Source organism: Oncorhynchus mykiss, chromosome 2, assembly GCF_013265735.2.
Source record: "Oncorhynchus mykiss isolate Arlee chromosome 2, USDA_OmykA_1.1, whole genome shotgun sequence".
Classification (NCBI taxonomy): Eukaryota; Metazoa; Chordata; class Actinopteri; order Salmoniformes; family Salmonidae; genus Oncorhynchus; species Oncorhynchus mykiss.
Window position 1 is genome coordinate 57,621,862 of NC_048566.1, and position 15,099 is coordinate 57,636,960.

At 44.9% G+C, this 15,099-nt stretch overlaps 1 protein-coding gene across 2 annotated transcripts in view; it reads left to right on the plus strand.

The window, feature by feature from the left end:
- ush1c (Usher syndrome 1C) overlaps nt 1–15,099 on the plus strand; it is a 48,737-nt gene that overhangs the window by 15,002 nt on the left and 18,636 nt on the right. For both annotated transcript variants that reach the window (XM_036951561.1, XM_036951570.1), the window contains exon 14: nt 278–357. In XM_036951561.1, the coding sequence (XP_036807456.1) occupies nt 278–357 (80 nt within the window). The remainder of the gene's footprint in view (nt 1–277; nt 358–15,099) is intronic.

The following is a 15,099-nucleotide window of genomic DNA, read 5'->3' on the forward strand; positions in this document are numbered from 1 at the left end:
CTGTTTAGAAGCCTCTTGGACTTAGACTTGACGCTTCCTGACTACAGCAGCGCCCCTGACTCGAGGGGAACAATGACAAAATGCAGTGGAACTGTCTTCGAGGTCCAGAGTTGCGTTTGAGGGCTACAGATGAATGAATAGATCCAAGGAAGGCCGTGTAGATCAGCAGAAACTGTAAGGGCCTAGACTTACAGCTGTGTTTCACCTCTTTGCGTGCTGTCTGTCTCCTCTCTTCCTCCACTGTGTGCCGTGCCTCTCTGACTTCCTCCACTGCCAGACATTGGAGCAAGCTCTTTTCAGGCTGACGACGACGATGAAGAGCAGCAGGAGGAGGAGGAGAAGGAAGAGGGGAGTGAAGTGAGTGACGGGTCTCACAGTGTACCCACAGATCGCAGCGTCAGAGACGCACTACAATACCACGCGCTACACGCTCGATTTCCTTTGACAATCAAAACCCACTGACAGGCTCCCACACCTTAGTAGGGATAGCCTGGATGCTAGGCTGTTTCTGCTTTAGCTAGCTGTTCATGTATTTCAGAAACTGCCTAGCGTTCCTCTTAACACGGTGCCATCTTTCTCAATACAACCCCTTGAGCTGTCTTTCTCCTTTCATTTCTGTCGCGTGCAGGTGGATTCAGTTGCCGAACTGTCGCATGCTTTTTCTCCATAGTTGCTGAAAGTTCTGCTCTGAGTCCTCCTTAGCCTGAGTGTCAGTATGTTCCTGCTCTCTATGTGGAATTGTCATGCAATGCAGATTTGGCTTGACAATGACAGTGGAGTAGGCGAAAGCACAAACAAATCTGGGACCAGGCTAATTCCTGCCTCGGCATCCGAGTGACTCTGTTTGGCATTGTTTTTTCTCTCTCTATAGCTTTCGGATGGTTTTATCGCTACGAAGGGAAGCTGCCCACGCTCCGCAAGGTATTCTGTACGGTCGCGGTTTGGTGTGCTGTGAGATGTGTTCTGTCAAAGCTAACGGACATATTTAACTTTGAGCAAAAATAACATCACTCGTTTACTGGTTCTGTCACCACAGTGCCGTGGCGGTTCTATAATATATTATTGTTGAACCTTACTGTGCAGGTTCTAGTCTTGGTCCTTGTAAGGTTTGGACGGTTTGGGGTGGAATGGGTTCTGGTTTCTCCCTGGTTTCTGTAATGATGAATATGAATGATATCTCAGAAAGGAGAGAAGAAGAGGAAGAAGAAGAAGGTGTCCAACACAGACACCCTGCAGGAACAGAGGAAAAACAAGAAGGAGATGGAGTTTGAGCTCAAGCTGGCTGCAGAGAAGGAGGAGATGTATGAACGAGAGAAGCAGCTGAAGATCAGTAGACTGGTGCAGGAGGTAGGAATTGTGATCGGTAGACTGGCGCAGGATGTAGGAGTAATGATCAGTAGACTGGCGCAGGAGGTAGGAGTAATGATCGGTAGACTGGCGCAGGATGTAGGAGTAATGATCAGTAGACTGGCACGGGAGGTAGGAGTAATGATCAGTAGACTGGCGCGGGAGGTAGGAGTAATGATCAGTAGACTGGCGCGGGAGGTAGGAGTAATGATCAGTAGACTGGCGCGGGAGGTAGGAGTAATGATCAGTAGACTGGCGCGGGAGGTAGGAGTAATGATCAGTAGACTGGCGCAGGAGGTAGGAGTAATGATCGGTAGACTGGCGCAGGATGTAGGAGTAATGATCGGTAGACTGGCGCAGGATGTAGGAGTAATGATCAGTAGACTGGCACGGGAGGTAGGAGTAATGATCAGTAGACTGGCGCGGGAGGTAGGAGTAATGATCAGTAGACTGGCGCGGGAGGTAGGAGTAATGATCAGTAGACTGGCGTAGGAGGTAGGATTAATGATCAGTAGACTGGCGCAGGAGGTAGGAGTAATGATCAGTAGACTGACGCAGGAGGTAGGAGTAAGAATCAGTAGACTGGCGCAGGAGGTAGGAGTTCTGTGGAACGTGATTCTGTATGAGTGAGGAAATAACATAAAATGAGAATAGAGTGACTTTCATCTTCTGAGTTGACTTCCCATCAGCACCTTGCCAATAGGGTGGGTCTTCTTTATTCATTTATACTTTGGTGTATGACTAAGCCCTAACCCAGCCTTGAGTTATACAGTATGTTGTTCTATACAAGAGTCAGGGACCCAGCCTTGAGTTATACAGTATGTTGTTCTATACAAGAGTCAGGGACCCAGCCTTGAGTTATACAGTATGTTTTTCTATACGGGAGTCAGGGACCCAGCCTTGAGTTATACAGTATGTTGTTCTATACAAGAGTCAGGGACCCAGCCTTGAGTTATACAGTATGTTGTTCTATACAAGAGTCAGGGACCCAGCCTTGAGTTATACAGTATGTTTTTCTATACGGGAGTCAGGGACCCAGCCTTGAGTTATACAGTATGTTGTTCTATACAAGAGTCAGGGACCCAGCCTTGAGTTATACAGTATGTTTTTCTATACGGGAGTCAGGGACCCAGCCTTGAGTTATACAGTATGTTTTTCTATACGGGAGTCAGGGACCCAGCCTTGAGTTATACAGTATGTTGTTCTATACAAGAGTCAGGGACCCAGCCTTGAGTTATACAGTATGTTGTTCTATACAAGAGTCAGGGACCCAGCCTTGAGTTATACAGTATGTTGTTCTATACAAGAGTCAGGGACCCAGCCTTGAGTTATACAGTATGTTGTTCTATACAAGAGTCAGGGACCCAGCCTTGAGTTATACAGTATGTTGTTCTATACAAGAGTCAGGGACCCAGCCTTGAGTTATACAGTATGTTGTTCTATACAAGAGTCAGGGACCCAGCCTTGAGTTATACAGTATGTTGTTCTATACAAGAGTCAGGGACCCAGCCTTGAGTTATACAGTATGTTGTTCTATACAAGAGTCAGGGACCCAGCCTTGAGTTATACAGTATGTTGTTCTATACAAGAATCAGGGACCCAGCCTTGAGTTATACAGTATGTTGTTCTATACAAGAGTCAGGGACCCAGCCTTGAGTTATACAGTATGTTTTTCTATACGGGAGTCAGGGACCCAGCCTTGAGTTATACAGTATGTTGTTCTATACAAGAGTCAGGGACCCAGCCTTGAGTTATACAGTATGTTGTTCTATACAAGAGTCAGGGACCCAGCCTTGAGTTATACAGTATGTTGTTCTATACAAGAATCAGGGACCCAGCCTTGAGTTATACAGTATGTTGTTATATACAAGAGTCAGGGACCCAGCCTTGAGTTATACAGTATGTTGTTCTATACAAGAGTCAGGGACCCAGCCTTGAGTTATACAGTATGTTTTTCTATACGGGAGTCAGGGACCCAGCCTTGAGTTATACAGTATGTTGTTCTATACAAGAGTCAGGGACCCAGCCTTGAGTTATACAGTATGTTGTTCTATACAAGAGTCAGGGACCCAGCCTTTAGTTATACAGTATGTTGTTCTATACAAGAGTCAGGGACCCAGCCTTGAGTTATACAGTATGTTGTTCTATACAAGAGTCAGGGACCCAGCCTTGAGTTATACAGTATGTTGTTCTATACAAGAGTCAGGGACCCAGCCTTGAGTTATACAGTATGTTTTTCTATACGGGAGTCAGGGACCCAGCCTTGAGTTATACAGTATGTTGTTCTATACAAGAGTCAGGGACCCAGCCTTGAGTTATACAGTATGTTGTTCTATACAAGAGTCAGGGACCCAGCCTTTAGTTATACAGTATGTTGTTCTATACAAGAGTCAGGGACCCAGCCTTGAGTTATACAGTATGTTTTTCTATACGGGAGTCAGGGACCCAGCCTTGAGTTATACAGTATGTTGTTCTATACAAGAGTCAGGGACCCAGCCTTGAGTTATACAGTATGTTTTTCTATACGGGAGTCAGGGACCCAGCCTTGAGTTATACAGTATGTTGTTCTATACAAGAGTCAGGGACCCAGCCTTGAGTTATACAGTATGTTTTTCTATACGGGAGTCAGGGACCCAGCCTTGAGTTATACAGTATGTTGTTCTATACAAGAGTCAGGGACCCAGCCTTGAGTTATACAGTATGTTGTTCTATACAAGAGTCAGGGACCCAGCCTTGAGTTATACAGTATGTTGTTCTATACGGGAGTCAGGGACCCAGCCTTGAGTTATACAGTATGTTGTTCTATACAAGAGTCAGGGACCCAGCCTTGAGTTATACAGTATGTTGTTCTATACAAGAGTCAGGGACCCAGCCTTGAGTTATACAGTATGTTATTCTATACAAGAGTCAGGGACCCAGCCTTGAGTTATACAGTATGTTGTTCTATACAAGAGTCAGGGACCCAGCCTTGAGTTATACAGTATGTTGTTCTATACAAGAGTCAGGGACCCAGCCTTGAGTTATACAGTATGTTTTTCTATACGGGAGTCAGGGACCCAGCCTTGAGTTATACAGTATGTTGTTCTATACAAGAGTCAGGGACCCAGCCTTGAGTTATACAGTATGTTGTTCTATACAAGAGTCAGGGACCCAGCCTTGAGTTATACAGTATGTTGTTCTATACAAGAGTCAGGGACCCAGCCTTGAGTTATACAGTATGTTGTTCTATACAAGAGTCAGGGACCCAGCCTTGAGTTATACATTATGTTGTTCTATACAAGAGTCAGGGACCCAGCCTTGAGTTATACAGTATGTTGTTCTATACAAGAGTCAGGGACCCAGCCTTGAGTTATACAGTATGTTGTTCTATACAAGAGTCAGGGACCCAGCCTTGAGTTATACAGTATGTTGTTCTATACAAGAGTCAGGGACCCAGCCTTGAGTTATACAGTATGTTGTTCTATACAAGAGTCAGGGACCCAGCCTTGAGTTATACAGTATGTTTTTCTATACGGGAGTCAGGGACCCAGGCTTGAGTATTGCGTTGCGCTGTGCCGTGCCCCAGGTGTCAGAGACAGAGCGGGAGGATCTGGAGGAGTCAGAGAAGGTGCAGCACTGGGTGGAACGTCTCTGTCAGACACGCCTGGAACAGATTTCCTGTGTGGAGAACGAGTCCCCAGAGGTACATCTAGAACCCCTTCTCTTATCTGTGTATCAGCTAGGAACACCGATGGTCCTATCACATCTGATACCTTTGTGTGTAGTAACTTTTCGTTTTTTCCCTTCTGTTGCTAATTAATATATTTTTCGTAGGCCACAATGCTCTGTGACTGTGTGTACCATGATAGCTCTGTGGTTGTGAGTGTCTGAGAGGCTGGGCTTGTCCTTCAGATGTCCCCTCCTCGGTCTCCTGCCTCTGGGCCCATGGTGAGGCGTTTCCCCGGGGGTCTGCAGCTGGCCACCACTGACCTTGATGATTTGAACTTGGATGAGGTGGACCAGAGCCTGAGGGGGCCCCTGAAGAGACTGGCCCCCACCCAGCCTTCTTCCTCCCAGCCCCCGCCCCCCCTACCTCTCCCTCCACCCTCTCCCAGACTCAACCCCACCATCCCCAACTTCTCTCCTGCCTCACCACGACCATCGCCCCAACGCCTCCCCCCTTCTCCCCCCTCCACCCGTAAGCCCCCTCCCTCTGCTTCCACTGCGGCCTCCAGAGGACGCCAGCCCCCTCCTCCTCCTCCTCCTCCGCCACCCCCACCTCCACCTCCACCCCCACCTCCCCCTCCACCTCCTTTTTCTAAGTACCCTCCTACCTCCATCTCCTCTCACTACCCTCCTACCACAATCTCCCACTTTCCTCCCTCCTCCTCACACTATCCCCCTACCTTCCAGTCCTACAGGCCCCCGTCCTCTCCCCGTCCCTCCCCTCAGCCTCCCCCTCCTCCTTCCCCACCCTCTCCGCCCCCACCCTCCCAGCACCCTGAGGAGCAGCTGGGGGGAGTGTCCCATGGAGGGTACCACCACCACCCCACCAGTCCCCCAGAGACAAGGAGCGAGTGGGAAGGGGGCGGGTACATGCCGAGGGGCGGTTACTACTCGTCCAATGCCAGTGAAATGTCCTACCCCTCCAGCCCTAAGGTAGCCTCCCTGGTGTGACTATGGCTTGGTTTGAAAACAACCCCTAGCCTGTTTCCCTTGCCCTTCCCCCAAAAACGTTTTAAGCAGAGCTGATAGGAGCGGACAGGTGTGAGCAACTACTGTGATGGCACCCACTAAACCACCCAATTGGTTGTGGGAAGAGATGCTGTCACATTCCTGCTAACATCTTGTTCCTTCAGATCTCAGAACATCAAGGGGGCAGGGGAATGTTTAAGGACGGTACTCTGCATGATCTGTGCCGGGAAGATGCATGGTTATTTCATTCATGAAAGGGAGAGGAAACACATCACTGAGTCGCACTGACTGAATGTTGTGAAGAACAATGTCAACTTCCTCTCCGATGAAGTGCAACCATGGAGGCAGTTGTTGGTTTTTATTCGGTCTGTTTGCGGTGGCTCTGATTTTGTATTGTGTTATCGTATTTGACAGCAGTGGGTGTAGAATTGCATGGCGTGACGTGGTGGGTAAGATCGTGTGTAGACGAGAGAAGTTGTGAGTCACGACTGAATAGCTCCTCTTCAAGTGCATGATATCTCCTTTCCTACATGTGTGTTCCATTTGAAACCACCACTGTGTGTGTGTGTGTGTGTGTGTGTGTGTGTGTGTGTGTGTGTGTGTGTGACATTACAATTCCAGTAGTGTTCTATAATGGTCATTCAGGGATAAGTACATGATACTACTGTGTTTTCCTGGTTCAGGTGATGAGAAACACTTCCCATATTAGTGGCATCTCCAATGTAAGCAATTCCCTGGTAAGTCTGCTCCCTCCCGTCATTCGATCTTTGAGAGAGTGGTCAGTGGAGCCTGCCTAGATCGCTCCTGTAGTGGAGGAAGTTCTTCTGTGATGTCAGCAAATGTTTAGACAAGCTGGAGAGCTGTTGACTTTAGAGTTCTTCATAGTTCTGGAACATTCCCAGGGCTCTGATCTTACTCTAAACATATATAATATATACCACATATACAAAAGTTTGTAGTCACTTAGAAAAAAAGTCCATTCAAATAACATCAAATTGATCAGAAATACAGTGTAGTCATTGTTAATGTTGAAGAGGCGACTCCAGGATGCTGGCCTTCTAGGCAGAGTTGCAAAGAAAAAGCCATATCTCAGACTGGCCAATAAAAATAAAAGATTAAGATGGGCAAAAGAACACAGACACTGGACAGAGGAACTCTACCTAGAAGGCCAGCATCCCAGAGTTGCCTCTTCACTGTTGACGTGTAGACTGGTGTTTTGCGGGTACTATTTAATGAAGCTGCCAGTTGAGGAATTGTGAGGCGTCTGTTTCTCAAACTAGACACTCTAATGTACTTGTCCTCTTACTCAGTTGTTCCCCCCGGGGCCTCCCACTCCTCTTTCTATTCTGGTTAGAGCCAGTTTACACTGTTCTGTGAAGGGAGTAGTACACAGCGTTTTACCAGATCTTCAGTTTCTTGGCAATTTCTCACATGGAATATCAATCAATCAATCAAATTTATTTTATATAGCCCTTCGTACATCAGCTGATATCTCAAAGTGCTGTACAGAAACCCAGCCTAAAACCCCAAACAGCAAGCAATGCAGGTGAAGAATAGCCTTCATTTCTCAGAACAAGAATAGGCTGATGAGTTTCAGAAGAATGTGCCTGGCCATTTTGAGCCTGTAATCGAACCCACAAATGCTGATGTACCAGATACTCAACTAGTCTAAAGAAGGCCAGTTTTATTGCTTCTTTAATCAGCACAACAGTTTTCAGCTGTACTAACATAATTGCAAAAGGGTTTTCTAAAGATCAATTAGCCCTTAAAATGATAAACTTGGATTAGCTAACACAACGTGCCATTGGAACACAGGAGTGATGGTTGCTGGTAATGGGCCTCTGTACACCTATGTAGACATTCCCAAAACAATCTGCAGTTTCCAGCTACAAGAGTCATTTACAGCATTAACAATGTCTTCACTGTATTTCCAATCAATTTTATTTTATTTTAATGGACACATTTTTTTGCTTTTCTTTCAAAAACAAGGACATTTCTAAGTGACCCCAAACTTTTGAACGGTAGTGTATATAGGGTTAAATCACAGGGTTAAAGCTCTGATGTCACTGGTTTTATAATGAGCGGTTTACTCTGGGTTTTAGCAGTAGAATCCCTATGTTTTCTTATCAATAATGTCCATGGCGCTCTGCTCACTGAAGCCCGCTGTAACCCCATTGTTTGCTGTCCTTTCTGCCACTGCTCGGATGTTCCTAATAGCAAATCGCTCCTAGCCCGCCCAACCAGAGGCGTCAGATGGCCCCTGTCATGTCTAAACCAGTCATGCTGTCCCAGAATCAGTCCCATCGACCTACCCTACACGCTGAGGGCCTGGTAAGAAACACAGACTCAGCACTGTCCGCCTACTCCTCCTCTCTCCCTCTCCCTCTCCCTAAACACCCTCAACCCCTCTCTGCATGCTTGCTGTGTTCTCCTGTCACTCTCCCTAGCCGGGGTGCTACGTTTGTTCACGCTGTTTCTCTGCTGCACCAGACAAGGCTGGTTAGTGTACCGATGCTAACTTCCTTATCAGGAGGAGACCCTGTCATTACTCTGCTCCCAACTGGTCATTTACCATGTGTCATCACCATCCAGAAAAACCAAGAGAGGATCAGGCCTGGCTTTTATATATCGTCCAATTGTGTTGTCAAAGATGAATCCATAAACTGAGAGAGCGTGATAGTCTTTTGCAGTTTAGCTGCAGAACGTCTTAGTAACGGAGTGAAATGATACAGCATCAGAACATGACTCGCCTTCCAATAGTGAGAGGAGTGAGAGTGTATTGTTTCTTTGCCTGTCTGAAATTCGGAATACATTGATGTTCCCGATAGGTTGTCTATAGGTTGTCTGAGTCTTTGCGATGCTATTCATCTGAAAGGGGACAGGTCCACGGGGGTGAATGGTAGGAGAGCGATTGCTGAAAGACCAGTGGGACGGAATCGAAGCAGCAGCGGCTTAGATCACCAGACCAACCCAAGCCGTTATCCAGAATGCCTTATGAGTCAGAGTCACAGAAACGGAGGAGAAGCTCTGCTGCAGTTTGATAGATGCTGAGACCCTCTCAAGCCCCACTGTCCGTCTGTAAGACTGACGCTCTATCTGCTGCTATTTAGACCACACAGGATGCCCATCTCAGCCCGTCTCTCCCTCCTGTCATAAGTGCCTGTTGATTAAATGGATGGCCACCACCCGTGGATATAGCCTACAGTACAGTTTAGGTGCAGTCCGTTTCAGGCTCTGGCGTTTGGTGACTGCTGTGTTAGCACTCAAAAGATGTCGCATAAAGTTGACTTTTCCGTTTTTTCAATTGTTTTATTCTTTTCACTGCGTCAAACGTTTTGGCTTTGCAGCCTTCTTCAAGACTGTAGGTAATATTTTTCGTTCAAAACAGAATTTATAGGCCACAGGTGAACAATTTAAACCCTGTCCTTATCAAGAACACTGTCCATTTCATATTTTGCATATCATTTATGAGTTAGGCTCACATATTTATGAACGACCTAGCCTGATGCCCTTTGTGGTAAGCTATCTCGTACATGTATATAGTGTATCCAAATGAGCAGATGGTTCACGTCTCATAACCCCAATTGCTCTTTGTGCCCGCTCCCGTACCCTATAATTCTGTATTTCTTTGCATTTGTTTGCGTGTAGACCAGAGAATCTGATTGGCAGATGAGTGGCAACCCCGATTAGAAGCACCTGTTGCTCGTCAGTTGCTCACCTGTGTTCCCTGTAAATGCTGATCATTAAAAGCTGAAACGTCTGTGTACGCTACTGCTGATGCAAATAAAATAATAAACCAAATCGAAAAATGATATCAGCCTTACACAACATCTTTTTGAGTGCAGACCCATCACATCTTTTTGCTTATATGAGTTTACAGGTTTTACGCACCAACCAAAGTTCTGGGAGAGCACGATGGTCCCCTTTTGATTGGCGGCTGTGTTAGCTCTAGAAGATCCAAAGCATTTAGCTACAGTCTAGTTAGGATTCAGATTAGATAGTGTGGTACCAACATGGACGATTATTTCTCTACCACTTGTAAAGTGAAGTTGATCCCAGGTGAAGGTTTTGCTGATGTTGACAGAGAGACAGACTTTAAAAAAAATGTTTTTAAGTTCACCTTTATTTAACTAGGCAAGTCAGTTAAGAACAAATTCTTATTTACAATGACGGCCTACTCCGGCCAAACCCAGACAATGCTGGGCCGATTGTGATAGTTGACCATCTAGTATTTATAATCAACCTGTCGTGACTTTATTTTCATTAAGCTGATGACTGTTATTTATTTAATCCACTAACTATGTTTAATTGTTACCCGACTAAATTGATCATGTAACAACTAACTCATTAGGAATTTGGGGCACCACGGAAGAGGTTGTTTAAAGAGTTACCATCTCCCGAATTAAACTCTATAAGATATATCTATTACATCGATAAACAGTCATCTTATTAATCATTACCTCTTATCATTATGAACAGTCGTAACCTCATGCATCTACAAAAACACCAGCCTTACTCATGATTCAGTACTACACAAATTGGTTGAATAATTTATTTACAAGTTAACTAAATAATAACAGGATAACATACACACTTAATACATGAGACAAAGGTCCCTGGCGGACTTCTACAATATGGTGGCTTTTTACAAAACGACATGGAGAGGGAGAGAAAGAGAAAAAGACACTTATCGTCGATACATTTCAGAACTATTCTCACATTAATCATATAGTTTGCACACAAACCACTGCCCGTTTGGAATAAGAGATCATGAATGTATTTACATGTGAGTGCCTTTGTTCGGTCGGAACCAACCCTCCTTAGGAAGGTTGTTGGCCTTTCAGTGGCAAGCTGTATGGCTCTGATTGTCTGAAAGGGGTCTCCACTTTCCCGTCTTCTACTATTGTTCACTCTGGAAGATAGCTAGCCAGCCGTGTCGACAGTTCCCATTGGTGATGAGCGTAGTAGGATAGTGTCACTTAGATTCGCTTTTCTAGATATTTGACTCAAGACAGCTAATCAACTGTCTCAGTGATTGTCTGGGAGGTGAGCTTCTCGCCTACACCTCGTGTTGATTATTCACCATTTGGACCACGATGGACATAAGCTGCAGCTCGCCGTCTCATTTGTCTAAAGGAAGGTGAGTTTATTTCTTCACCTCGTGTTGAGGTTCAAAGTTACAACCTTTTCATACATGTAGCTACCGCCTCACGTTTCCTGGTCTGATGTTAATCTCTGTTGGCAAGCCTTTTATGTCCTCTGGCCGAAGTGGACGGTTCCGTCCGTCTGACACTCTCTCTGACCTTATCGGGGCGTGGCTACCTACTTATGCACAGTTTATAGGAGATAGATTCTCTTATACCTCCTAAAATCACTTTCATATCTTAACAACAATACTTTCTTAATACAGTGCCTTGCGAAAGTATTCGGCCCCCTTGAACTTTGCGACCTTTTCCCACATTTCAGGATTCAAACATAAAGATATAAAACTGTATTTTTTTGTGAAGAATCAACAACAAGTGGGACACAATCATGAAGTGGAACAACATTTATTGGATATTTCAAACTTTTTTAACAAATCAAAAACTGAAAAATTGGGCGTGCAAAATTATTCAGCCCCTTTACTTTCAGTGCAGCAAACTCTCTCCAGAAGTTCAGTGAGGATCTCTGAATGATCCAATGTTGACCTAAATGACTAATGATAATAAATACAATCCACCTGTGTGTAATCAAGTCTCCGTATAAATGCACCTGCACTGTGATAGTCTCAGAGGTCCTTTAAAAGCGCAGAGAGCATCATGAAGAACAAGGAACACACCAGGCAGGTCCGAGATACTGTTGTGAAGAAGTTTAAAGCCGGATTTGGATACAAAAAGATTTCCCAAGCTTTAAACATCCCAAGGAGCACTGTGCAAGCGATAATATTGAAATGGAAGGAGTATCAGACCACTGCAAATCTACCAAGACCTGGCCGTCCCTCTAAACTTTCAGCTCATACAAGGAGAAGACTGATCAGAGATGCAGCCAAGAGGCCCATACTCACTCTGGATGAACTGCAGAGATCTACAGCTGAGGTGGGAGACTCTGTCCATAGGACAACAATCAGTCGTATATTGCACAAATCTGGCCTTTATGGAAGAGTGGCAAGAAGAAAGCCATTTCTTAAAGATATCCATAAAAAGTGTCGTTTAAAGTTTGCCACAAGCCACCTGGGAGACACACCAAACATGTGGAAGAAGGTGCTCTGATCAGATGAAACCAAAATTGAACTTTTTGGCAACAATGCAAAACGTTATGTTTGGCGTAAAAGTAACACAGCTGAACACACCATCCCCACTGTCAAACATGGTGGTGGCAGCATCATGGTTTGGGCCTGCTTTTCTTCAGCAGGGACAGGGAAGATGGTTAAAATTGATGGGAAGATGGATGGAGCCAAATACAGGACCATTCTGGAAGAAAACCTGATGGAGTCTGCAAAAGACCTGAGACTGGGACGGAGATTTGTCTTCCAACAAGACAATGATCCAAAACATAAAGCAAAATCTACAATGGAATGGTTCAAAAATAAACATATCCAGGTGTTAGAATGGCCAAGTCAAAGTCCAGACCTGAATCCAATCGAGAATCTGTGGAAAGAACTGAAAACTGCTGTTCACAAATGCTCTCCATCCAACCTCACTGAGCTCGAGTTGTTTTGCAAGGAGGAATGGCAAAACATTTCAGTCTCTCGATGTGCAAAACTGATAGAGACATACCCCAAGCGACTTACAGCTGTAATCGCAGAAAAAGGTGGCGCTACAAAGTATTAACTTAAGGGGGCTGAATCATTTTGCACGCCCAATTTTTCAGTTTTTGATTTGTTAAAAAAGTTTGAAATATCCAATAAATGTCCTTCCACTTCATGATTGTGTCCCACTTGTTGTTGATTCTTCACAAAAAAATACAGTTTTATATCTTTATGTTTGAAGCCTGAAATGTGGCAAAAGGTCGCAAAGTTCAAGGGGGCCGAATACTTTCGCAAGGCACTGTATGTCATATTATATGCACAATGTATTGGATGGAAACTTGACAGATAAAGGGGATATACTTTCCAAGTTACAGTATTACGTCCGTACAGTTTTTAATTACATTTTATTTGTATGGTTATATGGTTAGCAGATGATAATGTGAGTGTAGTGAAATGCTTGTGCTTCTAGTACAGACAGTGCAGTAATATCTAACATTTCCCCAACAACTACCTAATACACACAAATCTAAAGGGGTGAATGAGAATATGTACATGTAAGTATATGGATGAGCGATTGCTGAGCAGCATAAGCAAGGTGCAGTAGATGGTATAAAATACAGTATATACATGTGATAGGAGTAATGTAAGATATGTAAACATTATTAAAGTGGTATTATTTAGAGTGAATTGTATAAAGTGACTAAAGATTAATTTATTAAAGTGGCCAGTGATTGGGTCTCAATGTAGTCAGCAGCCTCTCTGAGTTAGTGATTGCTCTTTAGCAGTCTGATGGCCTTGAGATAGAAGCTGTTTTTCAGTCTCTCAGTCCCAGCTTTGATGCATCTGTACTGACCTCGCCTTTTGGATGATAGTGGTGTGAACAGGCTGTGGCTCGGGTGGTTGATGTCCTTGATGATCTTTTTGGCCTTCCTGTGACATCGGGTGCTGTTGGTGTCATGGAGGGCAGGTAGGTTGCCCCCGGTGATGCGTTGTGCAGACTGCACCACCCTCTGGAGAGCCTTGCGGTTGAGGGTGATGAAGTTGCCGTCCCAGGCTGTAGTTTTCTTTAGCTCCCCACTGACCATTCCCCATATTCTTATGTTAGAATTATTGTTCCAGTATTCACTTTTGATGTGCTAGAGTTTCGGCCGGAAAACTTCTGTGAAACAAAGAACATTCCTTGGGTTAAATACTGGAGTGGGAGAGAAAGTCTCCTTCTCCTGTAATTTATGACAGGGTGTGAACTGTCAACCCCCCAGGAGCCCCCCCTCCCCCCCGCCCGTGGGAGAGAGAGGGCCTTGTTATTGTCATCCATTGCCAAGCTGATCTGACCCGTTCAGATTCTCACAGGACAGTCATGACACACCCTAAGGCACAGAGGGAGGGAAGGAGCTTGGGGGGAGGGGGGTGTCGTAGTGTCAATCTCTAATGACTACTGTCTGGTTCCTGTGTTACAGCCCCCGGAGATGCTGAAACGGATGGTGACGTATAACAACTCCTTTAGGTCCAACAACAAAAGACAAGTAATCCATACCCATCACCACCTTCTCCCCTGACTGTGCTCTCCTCTGCTCTGAGTGTTTCTCAGTAGTTTAGTGGCTGTTTTCCCTTGTTCTTTCTCATCTAAATCAATCCACCTTTCTTCCTCAGAGTGATGTGTGGAGTGACTGCCTCCTTTATTTCCCTGGTTCCCAACCTGTCCTATCTGTTGGATGCAGTAGTCCCTTGTACACATTCGATAGCTCAACTAAATTGACTGTGGAAGTTAAGTATTATGTACATGCATTGGGCCTTCTTTTGTCTCAAGGTAGATATGCAGAGAGTGTGGATGCTGAGTAGTGTAGATATGTGGTTGTACGTCTTCTTTTTAGTGTTCAGGTTGCCCTGAACTGAACTGAACTGACAGTCCATTGTCCCGCTGTAAATGGCATATTAGTGTTCGATACAAACTGAGACCACAACCAACTTCCTGTGCAATGGGAAGAAGGGCCTCCATGTTTTTACTCGACCCTACAGATCATGCTTATTGTCATTAAAAACCTTGAGTTGACATTCCTTGCCTTAAAATAAACTCTGTGGCACCCTGCTATTGCACATATTCTGCACTATAGCTGGTGGAAAGTAGTGCACTATATCGGGAATATGATGCAAACTTTTGTACCGCAGAGAGCATCAATGTCATTGCAATAAATTGGCTTCTCATTCAGCCAGATTTAATTAACGTTCATTCTGACTCCCTCAGACTGATGTCTCCAGTCATGAAGGACGCTTTACAATTAAATTGGCATTTGTTTCAAACTGGGAGACGTCTGCTTTTTGAAATGGAAAATTGCAATGATTGAGACATGATA